Source organism: Amborella trichopoda, chromosome 1, assembly GCF_054954075.1.
Source record: "Amborella trichopoda isolate Santa Cruz 75 chromosome 1, AtrichopodaSantaCruz75HAP2 v2.0, whole genome shotgun sequence".
Taxonomy (NCBI): domain Eukaryota; kingdom Viridiplantae; phylum Streptophyta; class Magnoliopsida; order Amborellales; family Amborellaceae; genus Amborella; species Amborella trichopoda.
This window is the reverse complement of record NC_142336.1, coordinates 6026416-6045061: the sequence shown is the minus strand read 5'-3', so window position 1 is coordinate 6045061 and position 18646 is coordinate 6026416. Positions and strand designations below refer to the sequence as shown.

Below are 18646 nucleotides of genomic sequence, written 5' to 3'. Positions count from 1 at the left end.
GAATTCCTCTCTTTGGAAATAATCATCTAATTCTACTTAAATGAACCCTAAAATTAAAAAAAAAGAAAGAAAATATCCCAAGTAAGTCTTTTGTATGAGGGAGTAAATATATAGTATTCTCATGCAGGAGCATCGTACACACGCTCTCGAAGCAACAAAAGTTACCCCTAGTGATTCAAAAGTCGGCGAGTCACCCGTGCCGGTTCCAGTGAAATTCCGGAAATCGCCTGATTCTAGAGAAGAACTGGCGTAAATCGCCATGTGATGTCATGATTCTCTCATGGCCCGCCGATTCTTCAATGGGCATTTTTGTAAATTTTAAAAAGTACATAAAACGTGACTCTCCTCACTTCGCACGCGTTATCATCATTAGTTATACAGAGGTATTTATTCACTATAATTTCTTTCTACCTCTTCGATGTGGGACAATGTGAAGGCATTTTAATATATTATATATTTTGTTTGCGCTTTTAATATCATTAAGTAGCATGTGGCTTATTGGTTATAAAATGTTTTTTGTGTATGGAGGGCATTGGTTTAAATCCTCTTGAAGAGAAAGGTTTTCTTATTAATTTTATTTTTTTGAGGTCAAATTATTTTCTTATAGAAAAAATGTAAGGGTTTTTATTTATCATTTTCGCTTTTTGTCAAATTTTTTTCTTATAAAAAAAATGAAAGGTTTTTGTTATCAATTTCGCTTTTTGTCAAATTTTTTTTCTTATCAATAAAATAAAAAGTTTCTTATAAAAAAAAATGAAAGGTTCTTATCAATTACTTTTCTTGTTAAATTTCATTTTTTTGTCAAAAAAATAAAAAGTTTTTTTCAAAAAAATAAAAAGCAATAAAAAGTTATTGTCAAAAAAAAAATTTCTTATAAAAAAATAATAATACAACAAGTATTTTTTGTCATAAGAAAAAAATGAAAGGTTTTTTTTATCAATTTCGCTTTTTGTCAAATTTTTTTCTTATCAAAAAAATGAAAGGCTTTTTTTTTTTTTATCAATTTGCTTTTTGTCAAATTTTTTCTTATCAATAAAATAAAAAGTTTCTTATAAAAAAAAATGAAAGGTTCTTATCAATTGTTTTTCTTGTCAAATTTCTTTTTTTTGTCAAAAAAATAAAAGGTTTTTTTCAAAAAAAAAAGTAATAAAAAGTTATTGTCCAAAAAAAAAAGTTCTTATAAAAAAATAATAATACAATAAGTATTTTTTGTCAAAAGAAAGGTTCTCGTTAAAAAAAAAAAGAAAAAAGAGTAATACGACAAACATTTCTTGTAAAAAAAATAAAAAGTTTTTATCAAAAAAACTAAAATGTTCTTATAAAAAGCTATTTTTTATTATAGTCCATATATGATTATATACTTCATCAATGATAGTTCCATGATTTTTATTTTGTGTGATGTAATTTAATGGTTAAAATAAATTCATACATAAGAAAAATATCTCAATATTCACGTATTGATGAAAAAAATGAAAAATTAATAATATAGTACCTGATTTCTTATTGAATTTCTAAAAAATAATATTTATAATAAATTTTAATAATTTTTTTAAATATTTTTTTATAGCATAATCCGACCGATTCGATCTTTTCCTCATGCGAATCACCGATCTAGATGGATTTTTTGGGCCCAACGATCCGTTTTTTAAACCGCTGGTTACGAGTGACGCGTTTAAAACTAACGAGTTTAAAGTGAGGGGTTCCCATTTTTCTGTTCCTTTTGCGTCAAGTGTGCTTTCCTGGCTTATTTATTTTGTCCTTCTGTCTTTCTCTGTTATGGACGAGCACGTTGCTTATTCATTGATAAACCCTAACCCTAAACCCAAAATTGTGGTCGTTTTAGGGGCGACTGGTGCAGGAAAATCGAAGCTCGCTATTGATCTTGCCTCCCATTTTTCAGCCGAAATTGTAAATGCTGATTCTATGCAGGTCTTTCCTCTCTCCTCATCCTTTCCTCTCCTTTCTCTGTCCTCATCCTTTCCTCTCCTTTCTCTCTCCTCATCCTTTCCTCTCCTTTCTCTCTACTCATCCTGTTTTTAGCTCTCATGGTCGTCCTTTTCTCTCTCATGACCTTAACTCTAACTCATCGCGCCTTACCTGGTTTGTGTTTACAGGTCTATGAAGGATTGGATGTTCTCACTAATAAGGTGACATATGAAGAAAGGAAAGGTAATAAAAAAGCCCAACTTTATTGATTCAAATTTTTTTTTTTCGAGAATTTGCTGATTTTTCAGGTTTTCTTCGTTCTTCTATAATTTGGGTTTCTTTTTTGTTCCTTTTCTCTTGGCTTATGTTTTAGTTGGGTAGATAATCAATTTTTGATTGTTAGATTGTGTATAATATCTAATTTTGATACTTAGCTTCTTTATAATATTTGAGTTGGAAATTTGATGAGTTTACATGCCCCTCGTCTTACTCTTATTCGTGCATTTGTTTGCAGTCGTGTAGTTTTCCTGAATTTGTATGAATTATTGAAGTTTTATGCGTTTTCAAGTAATTATTTTAAAATTATGATTCAAATGAGTGGTTCTTAAATTAACTAGTTACTCATTCCTGTATGAAAGTTATGGCTATTATGTGCAATATTCTGAACATATAATACTTCAAAGTTTGGGTGGAAAAACAAAGAACTTCCCATAAGGTGATAGACATTTCTACACATTCAATTGCTTGCTTGGTTATGTATTTAAAATTTAAAATCCATCCACCCATCTAATGAATGATACACCCTAACGAACATTATGAATGTGAAAGAAAAGTTTCCTAGGAAGCTACAACCAATGCCCGAGTTCAATGTAAGAAGCAGTGTTATGGGACTCACCCAAGTCCACTCCAACTTGGGTGTGTAACTCGGCCTCGCCCATGCTCACCCTATGGACAAGGCTGGGTTACCCCAAGTTTTGTGTAAACTTGACATACATAAAAAACATTAAAAAAAATCCCAAAACTTTGTAAAAAATATGGGATTGTTTTATAATTTTTTCATTAAATTTTGTTGTTTTTGGCAAAGATTGGTGAGCATTTTTTATCGTCGTCATCATCATCCAAGCCTTATCCCAATTATTTGGGGTCGGCTAAAGAAGAAATTGGAGGTGCAGGGACGTGAACCCCATGCTCTCTCGCATACAAAGCAAGTGCTTTACCAGATGAGCTACAATTCCTGTTTTTATATTTTCCTTTTCTTGGATTTTATAAAATGTCCTCAATTGTATATCAGATTTTTCTAACTCTATTTTTAATTTTAATACACTTTTTAAAAGCTCATTTGGACTCTTTAAGGTTGCTTTTGGGTTTATTTACTCCTCTAAACCTTTTTTATTTTTTATTTTTTTATTTTTTTATTTTTTTTATTTTTTTTTAATTTTCCCTGTACATGACTCGGCTGAGTCCAAGAAACTCGCCTTGGCCAAGGCCGAGGTGAATTCCTAAACCTTGGTAAGAAGTCAACATGCTTCTGTTAAACTATTGTAAATAGGAAAAGTCTTAGCAGTATGCTTTGTGATTGTATTGTAACATATATTATAACAACGTTATGCTTAACTTTAAATTCTTATCATTAGGAAATTCGACCCAAGACTACCATCAAAGGTCCTTAGTTTTTAATTCTAATTGTACTAAATGCCAAGCTTATCCTAACATCTTTCCAAATTTTTTCCCTCTATCGGATCCAAGTGGTATTCACTATGGATGGCAACTCAAGAATCGAGAACAAGATACTTGATTAAAGTACACACCATATCTGGGAAGATTTCATTTAATTTGTCAGCAAATTTTATAAAGAATTGCAATTGGTAGTGGCCTTACAATGTGCTTTGTTTCTAGAGAAACCATGTATGATAGTACAAAATTCAGGCTGCTCGCCTCGGTAAACAATGGCTGGAATTGAGATCTCAAAGTTACAGCTCGATTTGTTGGAAAAGTACCTTCTTTAATCTCCAATGCACGAGCATAACGTGTTATAATACCATCCTTCATCCCGGCGAACACCTTAACTGGTTGCCATGTTGGATTCTTTTTTAACTTCCTCTCAACTTGAGCTTCACAGGTCTGGCTAGAGGGAATGATTGAAGCTTTGGCACAAATCAAGTATTGACTTGTCAGAATATACCTAGGATCCTCCATACCGCAAATGTAAATCTCATACTACAGTAACTAATTAATGGCTGGGTTCTATCATATCTCTAAGTTGTGTTATGCAAATTTTGTTTATTGCTATTCTTGGTATGGCTTTGTTACTCAATGCTACATTCATTACTTTACACCACATTAAGTTTATGAGGTTGGTCAGGATTTTGATTCCCCATTGGATTCTTTCCAAGAATTTGATCACCTCAATGGATTCACACTATCTGTGTTAGTATTTGATTTCTTGTTAGTGTTTGTTGTGCATTATAAGACATTGGATGGGCGATAATTCACACCATTATTATCTTGGCCACATGGTCTAAGGTCTAAGGGCAAAGGGAAAGACCTCCACATGGTTTTTATTGATTTAGAGAAATCTTATGATAAAATACCTTGAGATTTGATTTAGTGGGTGTTGAAAAAGAAAGGAGTCTTCCGACACTATGTCGACTGGGTGAGAGATATGTACTATGGAACGCTAACTAGTGTATGAACAACTAGTGGAGAGATGAGTGAGTTTTCAGTGACAATAGGTCTACATCAGGGGTCAGCATTGAGCCCATACCTCTTTGTCTTAGTTATAGATGACTTATGGGTGCCTAGTTAAGTCGTCCATAACTTTAGGTGTGGCACCAATAGGCAATAAGATGAGTGAGAGTAGACTTAGGTGGGCTGGCCATGTGTGGCGCAGACCCAGTACAACACTTATTAAGAGGTGTGAGTTAGTTCAAGTTGAAGGCTCAAAAAGGGTAAGGGGCCAAAAGGACATGGTTGGAAGTAGTGAGAAAAGATATGAGGACTTATGGTCGCACTGAAGATATGACCTTTAATAGAGCAGAATGGTGGGTCAGGATTCGTGTAGCCGACCCCAATTAGTTGGGAAAATACTTTGACGATGATGATGATGATGATGAAGTTGGCAATCTATGAATCTTGGGGGGTAATCGACGTGTTCTGCGCTCTATCAACATTGTTAAAATAGTGAAGCCATATTTCCTAAAATTATGGGTTTCCAATTATTATGGGGTTTGAATCCTGATGGTTTGGGAAATCACCTGATTAGGTTGAGGCACAATAGGAGTTCCTATTTTATGGGAAACTAAATCCTATAAGTTAGGGAAAACTATTAAAATTAGGAAAAAGGATATAGAGAATGAGATGGCTCATGTGGGTCTTCTCTTGGGTTCCTCTTTATAAAAGTGATTTATAGAGAGAGAAAATTAAAGCAAGAAAATAAAGAGAGAGAAGGGTGAGTTTTCTTTAGTTATTTGGGTAGGTATTCTAGAGGGAAAAAATCCTGTTTTAGGGCTTGTGAGAGCTTGAAAGCCTTGTACTCTCCATTCTTGCATAGTGTTTTCTGATTAGTACAAGAGAACTTTATTGCCTTATGGACGCAAGCAATTGCCAAACCATGTAGACCTTGGTGTTTTGCTCTTTTAATTTTCTTCACTATTTTTCTTTCCCTTTTATTTTTCCCAAACGTTGATTTTTATCCTCTACATTTGATATCAGAGCCTTAGGGTCTGAGATATTTGCTGGACACGTTTGTCGGCGGATCACAAATCTTTGAAGATGGTTGGAGGAAGTTCAACCAAATATAAAATCCCAAAATTTGATGGTTCGAATTTCTCAACCATGAAGTTAAAGATACATGTGATGTTGGCAAAAAATAATTGTGTAGTGGCTTTAAATGGCAAAGTCAAGAAACCTATAAAGATGGATGATGTGGAGTTTGATGAGAAGGATAATTTGGCCAAGGCAAATATTATTTCGGCCTTAGATGAATTTGTTTTATTCAATGTCTCCTCAAAATATGGCAAAAGATTTATTGGATAGGCTGAAAAATGCTTATGAAGGTAAGTCTCTTTCTAATAAAATTTTTCTTTGTCAACAACTTTATAATCTCCAGATGAGTGATGATGCTTCTTTGCAAGGTTACTTGAGTTTAATGCCTTGATTAGCAAGTTGATGGCATTAGATGCAAAATTCAGTGAGGAAGATAAAGCAGCCATATTGTTTTGTTCTATGCCAGAATCATGGGATGGGTTGATCATGAATCTCAGTGGTGCAAAGTCTCTTGAATTTGATTTTGTTCTTTCAACTCTTCTTACAGAGGAGTCTAGGCGAAAGACTGGTAAGGAATCCTTGAGTTTAATGCCTTGATTAGCAAGGTTACTTGAGTTTAATGCCGTGACTAGCAAGTCGATGGCATTAGATGCAAAAATCAGTGAGGAAGATAAAGCAGCCATATTATTTTGTTCTATGCCAAAATCATGGGATGGGTTGATCATGAATCTCAGTGGTGCAAAGTCTCTTGAATTTGATTTTGTTCTTTCAACTCTTCTTACAGAGGAGTCTAGGTCTGGTAAGGAATCCTTTGGGAATGTATTTGTAGCATGGGGTAGATTAATGGAGAGAACTACATGAAGGGGTTAGTCAAGATCCAAGTCGAGGAAAGTGAAGGGTTGGGGTTGTGAAAATTTAGGCGATGTGAAGAAATATCCTAATGCACAAAAAAGAAACCTGGAAGCCCCTAAATCTTGTCCTCATAAGAAGCCAAGTTTGAATCTTAAGGAAATCTAGTAGAAGAAATTGAATTTTTTGAAGATGGAAAAATCTTTTCTATTGGCAGGAAGGAAATTTTGTAGTATTGGCTATTTGATTCAAGTTCACCCTTTCGCATGACTTCACACAAGGATTGGTTTTATAAATACCAATCGCCTGATGGAGGTATTGTTTACATGGGAAACAATGACTCATATAAAATAAAGGTAGTCAGAGATGTGAGAATCAAAATGTTCAAACATGCACTATTTTGGGTGGCAGACATGTTCTGGGTTTCAGGAGTCTCTTATATTTGGGAAAATTTGATGAGCAATGTTTCAAGTTTATAGGTGGAAATAGATATCTGAAAATTTCAAACGGAGAACTAGTGGTTGCAAAAGTAAAGTTAATAGGCAATTTGGACAGACTTGTTGGAGAAACAATCTTCAGATAGGATGATATTCTAGAGATGGACTCCGTCATCGCGTGGCATATGCACATTTGGATCACATGAGCGAACATGGACTCAAGATACTTCGCGATAAAAACCTCATCACTGGGTTAAAAGCTCAGCAAAATGGTGTTGCTATGCGGATGAGTTGTACCATTATAGAGCATGTCAGGTGTAAGTTGGGTGGTGCAGGGTTAGGGCATTGTTTCTGGGTAGAAGCCGTTCGTACATCTTGTTTCCTAATTAATAGGTCTCCCAGTGTTGTTATTGACTACAAGGCACCATAAGAGATTTGGACAGGTAAACGTGCTGATTTTTCATTCCTCCATGTTTTTGGGTGTGATGCATACTCTTTGATTGCAAAGGAGAAGAGAATAGAGTTGGATGCCAAATCCAAAAATGTGTTTCTCTTGTCTATATTGATGGTACTAGTGGGTACAAATTGTGGGGATCCTACTGACCACAAGATTATTATTAGCCGAGATATTATTTCCAATGACAATTCCATGCAGAAGAAAGAAAGCCAACAAATGGATCCTTTGTTATTTGAAGGGAAATTATAATGCTGGTATTTTCTACAGTAGGATGGATTTGAAAGTTGTTGGTTATGTTGGTATTGATTTTGCATGTGACTTGGATAAAAGAAGGGCTCTACCGAGTATGTTTTTCTTTGGGAGGTGGTGCAATTAGTTAGTTGGATAGCGAGGTTTTAACAAATGCCCCTGCCACCTTTTGTACTATTATGAATGAGAAGTTTGTGGTGGTTTTGTGTTCTGCAAAGGCTAAGTGTACTTTACTTACTCGTGCATCTAAAGAAGCAATTTGGCTAAATGGGTTACATGGTGACTTCCAAGTTGTGCAAGAAGGGATATCATATTATTGTGATTACCAGAGTGGCCTTTCATAATAGGATTAAGTATATTGATGTTCGATAGCGCTTTGTTTGCGATGTGGTAGAGGATGGAAGAATTTTATTGTGGAAAATTTATATTGTTGACAATTTGACACATATGTTCACTAAGTCAATTGAGAAGGGGAAGTTCACTTGGTACAAGACTTTCTTGGGGCTTGTGGTTACTTGAAGATTAGTAACTGTTGGGCAGGAGTTTCACGGAGCATAGTAGTCAGAGTGGAAACATGTCTTCAAGCAGTAGAATATTAAAGCAGTGAAGCCATATTTTTTAAAAATATGGGTTTCCTATTATTATGGGCTTTGAATCCTTATGGTTTTGGAAATCGTGTGATTAGGTTGAGGCAAATGAGGAGTTCCTATTTTGTGGGAAACTAACTCCTATAAGTTAGGGAAATATTTTTTTTTTGAAAGTTTCACATTAATAAGTTGAGAGATTAGAAGTTAGGGAAATCTATTAAAATTAGGCAAGGATATAGAGAGAGAAAGATGGGTCACGTGGGTCTCCTCTTTATAGAAGTGTTTTATAGAGAGAGAGAAAATTATTACAAGAAGAAATAGAGAGAAAAGGGTGAGTTTTCTTTAGTCCTTTGGGTGTGTGTTTTGAGAGAAAACAACCCTATTTTAAGGCTTGTGAGAGAGAGCTTGCAAAGGCATGTATTCTTTGTACTTGCATGGTATTTTTGTGATTAGTGGAAGGGAACTTTGCTGCCTTGTGGAAGTAGGCAATTGCCGAATCACGTAGGCAATTGTCTTGAGTTTTCTTTAGTCCTTTGGCTGGGTGTTTTGAGAGAAAAAAACTTGTTTTAGGGCTTGTGAAAGAGAACATGTAAACCCTTGCATTCTCCATACTTGCATGGTATTTTTCTCATTAGTGGAAGTGAACTTTGGAACCCTATGGACGTAGGCAGTTCCTTTGTATTTGTCCCAAACTTTGGATTTTATCCTCTACAAACATAACAAAGGAGTTTGGGTTGTAAGAGCTATGGTTATAAATATTATCTTGTGAAATAGGCATTCAGTATTTAGATTTTCATGAGTGTCCAAGTTTCCTTTTGATTTCTCATTGTCTTGATACCAGAAAATTTTACATATTAAGTAATGCTGGTAGTTGGAATTGGTTTATATGCTCTTGCTTGTAATCCTATTGATCTTCTTAATGGGAAATGAGTTGGTTCTTGTTGGTACATATATTATTCTTCTTAGCAATTCTTTTTTTATTTGATTGTGATTCTGCAATCAGGGATTCCACATCATCTTTTGGGGATCATTGGAGCAAATAGAGATTTTACATCCAAGGACTTCCGTGATATGGCCATTCCTGTGAGTGTATTTCTTTTTCTATTTGAATGGTTTCTGATTGTTAACATGTAACTTTTTTTTTTTTTCCTTTTTCACGTTTTATTACATTATTACACACATATATCTGATATTTAATTTAGGGAAATTTGTTAAAATATCCATGGGAGATGAAGTATTTTACATTTTGCCCAATTGCTACTATTCCAACACAAGACCACGTGTTTTGTTTAGATATGAAATTAAATCAAAAGATATGGGTAAAGTGTTAAATTGTTCATCTTGTTGGCAATTCGATAAATTTTCCTCAATTATTTTTGCAGCAGTGCTTTGATGGGGGTAAGGTTTGGTTTTCCGAAATCAGGTTTAGGTGTTTTGCTTTGTTTTCTAGCGTGCACATTAAGCACAAGTTTAACTTTGTTGGTTAGATGTACAAACTTCTTATATCCTTGTATTTGGCTTGAAATTTTGGTACCGCTGCAATCCAGATAATAGAAGGGATATGGTCTCGCAATGGTTTGCCTATAGTTGTTGGTGGTACCAATTACTATATTCAGGTATTTATCCATGAGTTTTGAGCTCATGTAATATTTGCAAAGTAAATGATGTTTCCTACATAATTTAGAGTATCCGCAGCCTATAAAAGGATTCAATGAATATTATTTTTGGCTACAATAACTACATTACATGTCTTTTCATTGATTTTGCTTTTATTGCTATTTGGTGATCACAAATCTGGGAAATGTTCACTACATTGTTGGGCAAAACAAATAATAATGTCAGGGAGAAAAAGAATGGTACCCTTGCTTAAAGCTATGCTACTAAATTTATTGTTAGTAGCATTTGCTTTGAGGACTGCAAACATATGAATTCCTTTGTTTCTTCTTCTTCTTCTCTTTTTTCTTTTTGTGTGTTTTTTTTTTGGGGGGAAGGGGGGGGGGGGGGGAGAGGGGGGTGGTGGTTGGGTGGGTTTGGGTTGGGGGTTGAACTACCAAGTTATGCTGTACTATGATCCAGTTTCTCAAGTACTGAACTCAGGAGATATTGAGCTCTGTAGATTTTTTCTTGTAGCTGGTATTGAGCTCCGTAGAATTTTTCTTATTCTGAATGTCATCATATTGCTTTTAAATGAATCTTATTATTAGCTAATGACTCGTGTAACATGATCAGGCTCTTGTGACTCCTTTTCTGCATGATGACATGATCGAATCAATGGATGAATGCATGATAGAATCTGTGGATGAATGCTTTCATAATGAACCTCTAGGTAACAAATCAAATATTTGTTTATGCTCAAAATTCAAATCTTAGTTTGTCCGCAATTTTGATAATCTTCTTCTTTCAGGAGAAGTGAGACCAGATGTAACTTGTGACTCCAGTCATGATCATGTAAATCATGGTTATGACCGTCTTAAAGAGATTGATCCTGATGCAGCGAAAAGGATTCATCCAAATGACCAGCGAAAAGTAAGACTGGAATCTATTCCAGTTTGTGCTTGTTGAGGACTGAAATGTTTCATTTAGCTCTTGGAATTTGGTCCTTGTTGGGTAAAATTGGTTTACCGTATCTGGATTATCATAGCTTTCTGCTATTTATTCTACAACCACGTCATTTACCCCATCTTTATTAGCTTCACTGTTCTAACCTCCTTCATGATTGCATTACACTCAACTTGATTCCCATGCATGTCCTACTTACATGTAGAACTTGTTAGGGGTTGTCTCTGCAAGCCTGCATTTACATCGCTGACCTTCTAGTGTATTGAGTTAGAAATTGTCTTATTTTGGTTTTTGGGGGACCTTTATGTGTCAAGAGTTCTTTTTGGTGGATAAGATATAATGTGCCTTTGTCCATTTTGTAAGCTATGTTTGGTTTCTGCAGATAAATCATTACCTTCATCTTTATGGAACTACAGGAATCCCCCCTAGTAAACTCTTTCAGGGAAAGGGCTCAGAGGTTTGTTCACCTGTTTAATTGCTTACCACTTTGATTAATTATCAAATGAACTTTTTCGCTTGTTGTATCTTTCTTTAGAAACCATATGACAATGTTTTCAATAAACCGTTTGACAGAATTGTTACATGGAAATAATGCTTTGATGTTTGAATTTGGCAGGGCAGAAGTGGGGTAGATCAGATAATTTCCGATTTGATTGCTGTTTTCTCTGGGTGGATGCTTCTCTGTGTGTACTAGATACATTTGTTGAGCAGAGAGTTGAAAGCATGATCAATGACGGTTTATTAAATGAAGTCTGTGAAATATACCAACCAAATGCTGATTATACTAGAGGATTACGGCAAGCCATTGGCGTTCGCGAGTTTGAGGAGTTCTTTAGATCTTACCACCCTACTCAACAAAGTTGCATGGAAACTAACGATATCCCAAATCCAGACATAAGGGCACTCATTAATTCTGTAGAAAGCAATGACAAAGTTTTGCTATGTGGAGCCATTGACAAGATGAAGGCAAACACACGCAGACTTGTTAGACGTCAAGTGAGTGTGATTGTTCTTTCTTGTTCAGATAACTCATAACTTCATTGTATTTATTTAAGTTTGCCTTTGTTATTTGTGTTAGAATGTTCCTTAGTTAAGTTTTGATCCTGTATGAAATGGGAATTAGGAAAAGCGAATTACCAATCAGTGTCCACACCATAATTGTTATCATACATTTGGCCAAAATGTGCCATGGTTCAGACTTAGTAGAATGTTAATGTCGAGTCTATGTATTTGTTAATTATCTCTGTTAATCCAGTTTGACCACTTTCCAATTTCCAAACTGCTCATAACCATTTCAAAACCTGACATTATTGCTTTTTTCACTGTAGATAGTGAAGCTCATTTGTTTTTCTTTTAATAATAATTCAGAAACTCATTTGTTTTCCTTTAAATAAGATATTACTCTTAGTAGGGTTGGTTCTAGGGTTTGAGAAGGATATTAGGTTTTGGATTGGTGAGGCAGTAGGATTGGTTTCTGGGATTGTATGTTATGCAAGGATGTTTCTCCAGTGGTTTAATTATGGACAAGGAGATTCTATATTGTGTTGTAGTTCAAACTTCATCATATATGCAATTTCAACTATTTGTAGTGCTGTACATTTTTTAATAAGTTAATGGCTGGAAAGAGGGAAACCATGATACATGTCTCTGTATACATAATTTATATTTGTCTAGAGACTAACAACTATCTGATCTTTGACTGGATGTTTGGAAGTGAGCTGCTAACTTTGTCATAAACTAGCATCAATTATTCTCGTCAGACTGTAATTAATGTATGATATTATTATTGGCTTTCTCTTAGCCCTTAATCAAGATCATGAGTGTCGGTCTTCAAACTCATTTGCTTGTATGGGGGCACAAAGAGCTTGCCCTGAGGGAAAAAAAAAGTCACAATTTCTTTAGTCTATAACATGAAGATGGTTCAGTATTTTCAGCTGATGATTGACAATTTGTGGTAACTTTCCAGAAACGGAGGCTCAATAGATTAATGGCATACTTTGGATGGAACATTCACTACTTCGATGCGACGGACTTCTTCATATGTATGCCTCACATTATTTCTTAGTAATGAATTGCTCTTTCAGAATAATATTGTTCTTGTCAGAGAGCGGTTTCCTTTCTCAATTCTTTAGCTTCCACTGATAATCCTTACATACCTCTCTCTCTCTCTCTTTCTGTGCAGGCAAATCGAGCGAGTCATGGCTAAAGCTAGTAGTTGAACCCTGTGTGGATACTATTAAGTCTTTCTTGTCAGATGAAGCCACTGTAGGAATTCAGTCGGAAAAGATTAGCAATTTGGCATCAAGGGATTTGTGGACCCAATATATCTGTGAGGTCAGTATGCTTCATCAGTTCTAGAGTGTTACAATTGTGACCCTTTGATTTGTTTCATTGGATGTGTGTGCGTGCGCGCACATGTGTGTGTGTGAGGAGGAAGGGGTTGGGGGGTCAACATGATTGCCACATTTATTTCCATTTCTTTTTTGTTGTTGAGAGAGAGAGAGAGAGAGAGAGAGATTGAGATTTACCCGAACTTTTGTGGGTGATTATCTCATGAGAATTAATTGCAGTACTGTGGGTTTCGTGTTCTACGAGGAGCTCATGAATGGGAGCAGCACAGACAGGGTCGTGGCCATCGTAGGCGGGTTGCACGCCTCAAGAGGGCATCTCAAACTGTAAATATGCAAACACAACTTCCTGATGACTCTTCTTGTTAGCTCCCATCAACTTCAACTAGATACCAAGCAGACCATCTTATGGGGACTCTCTCTCTCTCTCTCTCCCCCCATAGATGTTTACTGTGGTTTGCACCTATATGGCCTTTTATGTGTTTTTGGTTGATTGTGGGTTGTTGTTAATTGAGTGTGGTATAGTCTCCTCTGTTTGTGACAGTTAGTATGCACAATTGTCGATTTCTTATGCCAGTCATACTTCTAATTTGATGCTCGTTTTCTCGACTCTATGTTTGTTAGATCTCATGTATGGTGGTCCATTGGGATCAAATTATTGTTACGTGGTTCATCGACCAAGTGGCTGTTAGAAGGTGCATAATTTGACGATTATGGATAATTGGATTGCTCAGAAGAACAATGATGACCCAATTTACAGTGAAAAACTCACCATTCAACTGATCATGTTTGGCAAAGACGAACCTAAATTATGGTGGTATTAATAGTAAGGAATATCATGTAAAGGTGAAGGGTTTTGATCCATGATTGCTGTCTTTGAAAGCTCGTGAGCATAAAGAGGTCTGTTTTGATTGGAAATAGAGTGGGGTTGAATTTGAGTAAGGAATCTACTGGTTCAAATTTTATCGCTGACGAGTTGCTTCTCATCAATTTCTTTTGAGAAGCTTCTGGCAAGAGTTAAAGGGGCAGGCAAAATTGGATCGGGATGGTTTGCAGAGGGAAAGTGATGGTTTTGAAGAAATTTGGGTGGAGCGTATGGGAGATCTTCATGGAGAAGGCTATTTTTGAGGAGCTTCGGCTTAATTCTTTCGAGTCTCATGTTCCATGTAGGGGAAGATTTAGGGTTAGGTTCAGGTTTTGAGGAAATAATGGGGGCATGCAGTATTGCCTACCAAACAACTATCACAAACTTTGACGGCAGCCTGACAAGTTTGAAGCAGTTGAGGACTACCATGCCTATGTGAACAACCCGACCACCTTACCCAACTAGCTTCAGCAGTTCTGCCTAATCAATCGCAGTTTTGTAAGTAGTTCCGTCGGTTTGTGTTTGTTTTGTTGTATTTATTATGTTCATCCATACTTGCATCTAAGGTTTCCTCGATCCTTGTCTTGGCCTAGCCGCCGCATTGATCCTTCACTGCTGGCTGTGAGCTTAGCTGTGCTCTTGAGTCCGGGCTTGCCCTAAGAATTCCCATCTGTGTCCAATCCCTCTCTTGATGCTTTTGTGCCCTCGGTTTGTTGGTTGGGTAAGGTCATACATAAAGGAAAGAAAAATATACAATGAGTCCATTTATCTTTAGTATAAGGAAGTCACAACTAGTTTCTGATTGTAGGATGTATGATTGAGTGGCTGGAGGTATGCTATTGACCAAACTAGACCCGAAGTCCAAACAAAGAAAAAAATCTCGAAACTTGGACCTAATGGATGGAGTGATTGTGCCATTCTTGTGTTTACCAACAAAAAAAAAAAAAAAAAAAAAAACATCTTTGAGTTGCAAAATTCCTAAATCATGTTTTTATTCAAATGAATGGTCTAATGTTCGAGCCTGAACTGGCTAGGGGTATGGAATATCTTCTGATCTTCCAAGTCGATGTTTTTTCTCTTTCAAAGTGATTTTTAGAGATGTAAAAAGGTGGTCCCCATGGTTCTGGGGTGAATTAAATCCCATAGTGTTTTGTCTACCAATTGTGCAATTGTTCCATTAAATATTTTCCTTTTGAGTTCGATGTTGCACCTGCAAGCCAAAATATATGGAAAAGAATTTAGGAAAAAAAAAATTTAGAACCAGCCAGCCATTAAAGTGAATGGTTCAACACCCAAAAACTTACTATTCTTTAAAGCTCTCAAAACCGGGTACCTGATAGTCCCATAGATGAACGGTTCAGAGTTTGCCATGGAGGGGAGCATTCCTAATAGTTCTATAGATGGACAGTTCAGAGCTTGCCATGGAGGGGAGCATATCTAATAGATCCATAGATGGATGGCTTAGAGTTTTATGGGGAGGGGAGCATACCTAATAGTTCCGTAGATGGATGGTTCAGAGTTTGCCATGAAGGGGATTTGATTTGCAGCATTTTTTGAGCTCTAAATCATTCTTCTATGAGATTGATATTGGGGGGACAGAAGAGTATCTTAAAATTTTAAAATAAGAAGAGGGTTTGTCTAGTATGCAACCATTTATTTTTAGTACAAGGAGGTCATAATCATGCTTAGCCATTATTTAAAATTTTCAAATAAGAAAAAGTCATATATGCCTTTTGGTGTTGATATTTTTCTTTACCCTATAAATTATTAGGGAGCACAATTGTAAGTGAAAAGGTAAATTTGGTTGTAAAGAAATAAGAAACTCAAAAGGAGGTACATGGTTTGGCAATAGAAGATCTCGATGGCATAAAGCAAGGTCTTGATGAAGATATTTGGCAAGATGGAAAAATTGAAGATTTAGGACTTCACAAGGGGATGTGAAGCCAGAAACACCACATGGATTTTCTTTGGGCCAATGTTTAAATTTGGTGAAAGAAGGGCCGATGTAATTAGAGTGTTGCATGTTGACCTTGATTATTGCCATGATTTGTATAAGATTTGTTATTTCACTTGTTTGTAGTTTTCTTGATTGGCTTGTGTTTAGCCTAAGAAAAAAATTATGGAATGGAGTGAAATGGGTACTTCAAAGTTTGAGAAGTATGGGCAAGCATTGCCAAGGTTATAAATATAAATAAGGCTTCGCGGGAGACTTATGTAAGGGATCTCGATGATATGAGATCAAGCACCAGTTGTAAGTGTGCAGAAAATTTTTCAGTAGAGCATGTGTGAAGGCAAGATGGCCTCAAGAACTCAAGAATGAGAGTGTTGAAGAAGGTGGAGTTTGCTTGAGAAGCATAAGCATGAAGGAAGATGAGCAAAGCATACACATGGAGATTATTGGGCTAGAGCTTGTGAAATTGGCTAAGTTCCTTAGGTTTTTCAAAAAGGGAATAACCAAATATGTTTAGAAGCAAAGGTGTGACTTTGCATCAAGGTGTAAATTTGTTGGGACGGTGATGCAAATCACCCTCATTTAATATTTTCTCTTTTGTTAAAAGGTATTTTTGTCATAGAAAATGGGCCTTTTATGGAGGCCCATAAAAAGCATTTTTGGAGAAAGAAAACATAAAGAAAAGAACAAAAAAAAGTGTAGAGAAGTTTTGGGAGGTAGAGATTAGGGGTTTCTTGTACAAACCCTAGCACCATTGTGGCCCTTGTATTGGGCAGGATTTGATCACGATTCTTTGTGGTGACAGTCTTGGTCAACGGTGACTAAGTGGGGATTCGATTGATGGTGGTATTATGGTAAAAAATATCTATTTGAACTTTCATTGCTATTGTATGAGGTAATCTCTATAAAACCCCAAACTTGTAAATTTCTTCATTGGATAGTGAATGCATCTTTGCCCTCTTGATTGTAGACGTAGCCCATTTTGGGTGAACCACGTAATTATGTTTTCTTTCACTCTTATTTGTGTTGAAGTTTGGTGATTTCGCATTTTACTTGTCTTTCTTGTTTCTTTATTTTTTCTAAATATATTGCACACACACATTGTTGTTCTTAGGTATTTTATTTGGGTATTGGATTCAATGTTGTGGGGTTCTCACCACATCAAGTAGGGATTTGAGTTATCCTGATTTGCCAACAAGGGGTAATCAAGATAGCCTCGGTTGTGAGCATTTATTCCCCATATATTTCTTTTCTTAAATTTGTATGTACTTGAAGACCTGAATCCAAGGTATTCGAACCTGCATATCAGTTTGATGTAAATGGTAATAGGGATAGAAAATCCCTGGAACTCCTTATTGAATCCTAATTATATATAAACCATTTTCCCACCGTATGGAGGAATCTAGGGAAAATTGATCCCGATGGGTCAGTGTTTTAGGCTCTTCAACTTATCATATGCTTTCAATGACGCATTTTTCAGGCATCACTACCTCAAAGCATTAGAGGACATTCCACAGTGTTGCAAAATATTAAAGTGTCATCTGCATATTGCGGATGTAACACTACTAAGCCTCTTGGTGTTTAGTGGAATCCTGGCATCATACCTTTATTGTTTCTGGCCATTAGTATATTATCAAAGGATTCAGCTACTTCAGTGAATACAAAGGGGGATAAGGGGTCCCCTGTCTTATACCTCTTGAGGCTCGAAAGACGAGCACTATTATTAATAAGAACACAAAAATGAGTGGATTTCATACACATTTCGATCCAGGTTTGCCATTTGACTCTCAAATCCATTAGCTTCATAATTTTCGACAGATGTTCCAATTAATTTTATTATTGGCTTTATCCTAATGTAGCTTATGGATTATTCTTTGGTCTATTGTCCTTGTGCCTAGAGCCCACAAATTAATGAGCCGCCAATATTGTATCTAATATCTGACAATATGTGACAAAGGAAGACTATTGGAGGACTACCACCTCGTGGAGCACAGCCCTTGGCCATGATGCTAGAGAACTTTGGTCAGCATTTTGTATAGGCTAAGACTCACGAGACAGGGTAGGGACTTGGTCGTATCCTTTTTTAGAACGAGTGTATAAAGGTGGCATTCATGGCTATGTTCACCTTACCCTTAGAATTTCTGGAACCAAAGAAAATGCTCATCCCTCGGATGTGTTGAAAGAAAGTGATAGGAAACCATTAGGTCCAGGGGCCTTCGTTTTTGCCTAGCGAGATTGTACCCTCTCTAATTTCTTGAATTTGGAACAACCTTTGCAGCTAGGCACTTCAGCTAGATAGTTTCAAGAAGAGGATAGAAGAAGTATCTGTGTTGGGCCGAACTTCCTTTTGAAATGCTGTCTGAAAGTGGCTAATTATGATGACTTCCATTGTCTCATTGTCTTGGTATGGGACGCTCGAGACTTTTAGCTAGGTACATTTGATCTTCATTGAAAGTTGGCAATGACATGAAAGTATTTCGTATTCGAGTCCCCATGACCATTAATACGATTCCTCCCTTTTAAGCAATCCATGATGGATGTTTTCAATTAGATAAACTACATCCATTCCTTATGGATCCCGTGGATTGTTCCTATTTTAGCCCACAGGTTTATTTTCCAGCTTTTCTTTCAGAACATGTAGCTTTTTTTTCCA

At 36.1% G+C, this 18646-nt stretch overlaps 1 protein-coding gene across 5 annotated transcripts; it reads left to right on the top strand.

Moving 5' to 3' along the window:
- The first annotated feature begins 1743 nt into the window (after positions 1-1743).
- On the top strand, positions 1744-13789 carry IPT2 (tRNAisopentenyltransferase 2). 5 transcript variants are annotated; one of them, XR_016044672.1, is made up of 11 exons: positions 1744-1929; positions 2115-2169; positions 9274-9353; positions 9818-9886; positions 10500-10596; positions 10675-10796; positions 11212-11286; positions 11446-11825; positions 12796-12871; positions 13012-13163; positions 13400-13789. XR_016044672.1 is itself a non-coding variant. In XM_006832817.4 (11 exons), the coding sequence occupies exons 1-11, from the start codon at positions 1777-1779 to the stop codon at positions 13544-13546; spliced, it is 1401 nt and encodes a 466-aa protein (XP_006832880.1). In that variant the 5' UTR covers positions 1744-1776; the 3' UTR covers positions 13547-13789. The 5 variants fall into 5 exon arrangements, 2 of the variants coding, with proteins under 2 accessions (XP_006832880.1, XP_088708313.1); XR_016044684.1 differs by having other exon boundaries at positions 10675-10877; XM_006832817.4 differs by having other exon boundaries at positions 11451-11825.
- Positions 13790-18646: the final 4857 nt, after the last annotated feature.

What these genes read in the sequence shown, in the direction of transcription:
- IPT2 (XM_006832817.4), top strand. Translation starts at nt 1,777, where the DNA reads ATGGACGAGCACGTTGCTTATTCATTGATAAACCCTAACCCTAAACCC. An exon ending in GACATATGAAGAAAGGAAAG is followed by an intron (nt 2,170 to 9,273) that starts GTAATAAAAAAG and finishes TTCTGCAATCAG; the next exon opens with GGATTCCACATCATCTTTTG. An exon ending in GCAGACTTGTTAGACGTCAA is followed by an intron (nt 11,826 to 12,795) that starts GTGAGTGTGATT and finishes GTAACTTTCCAG; the next exon opens with AAACGGAGGCTCAATAGATT.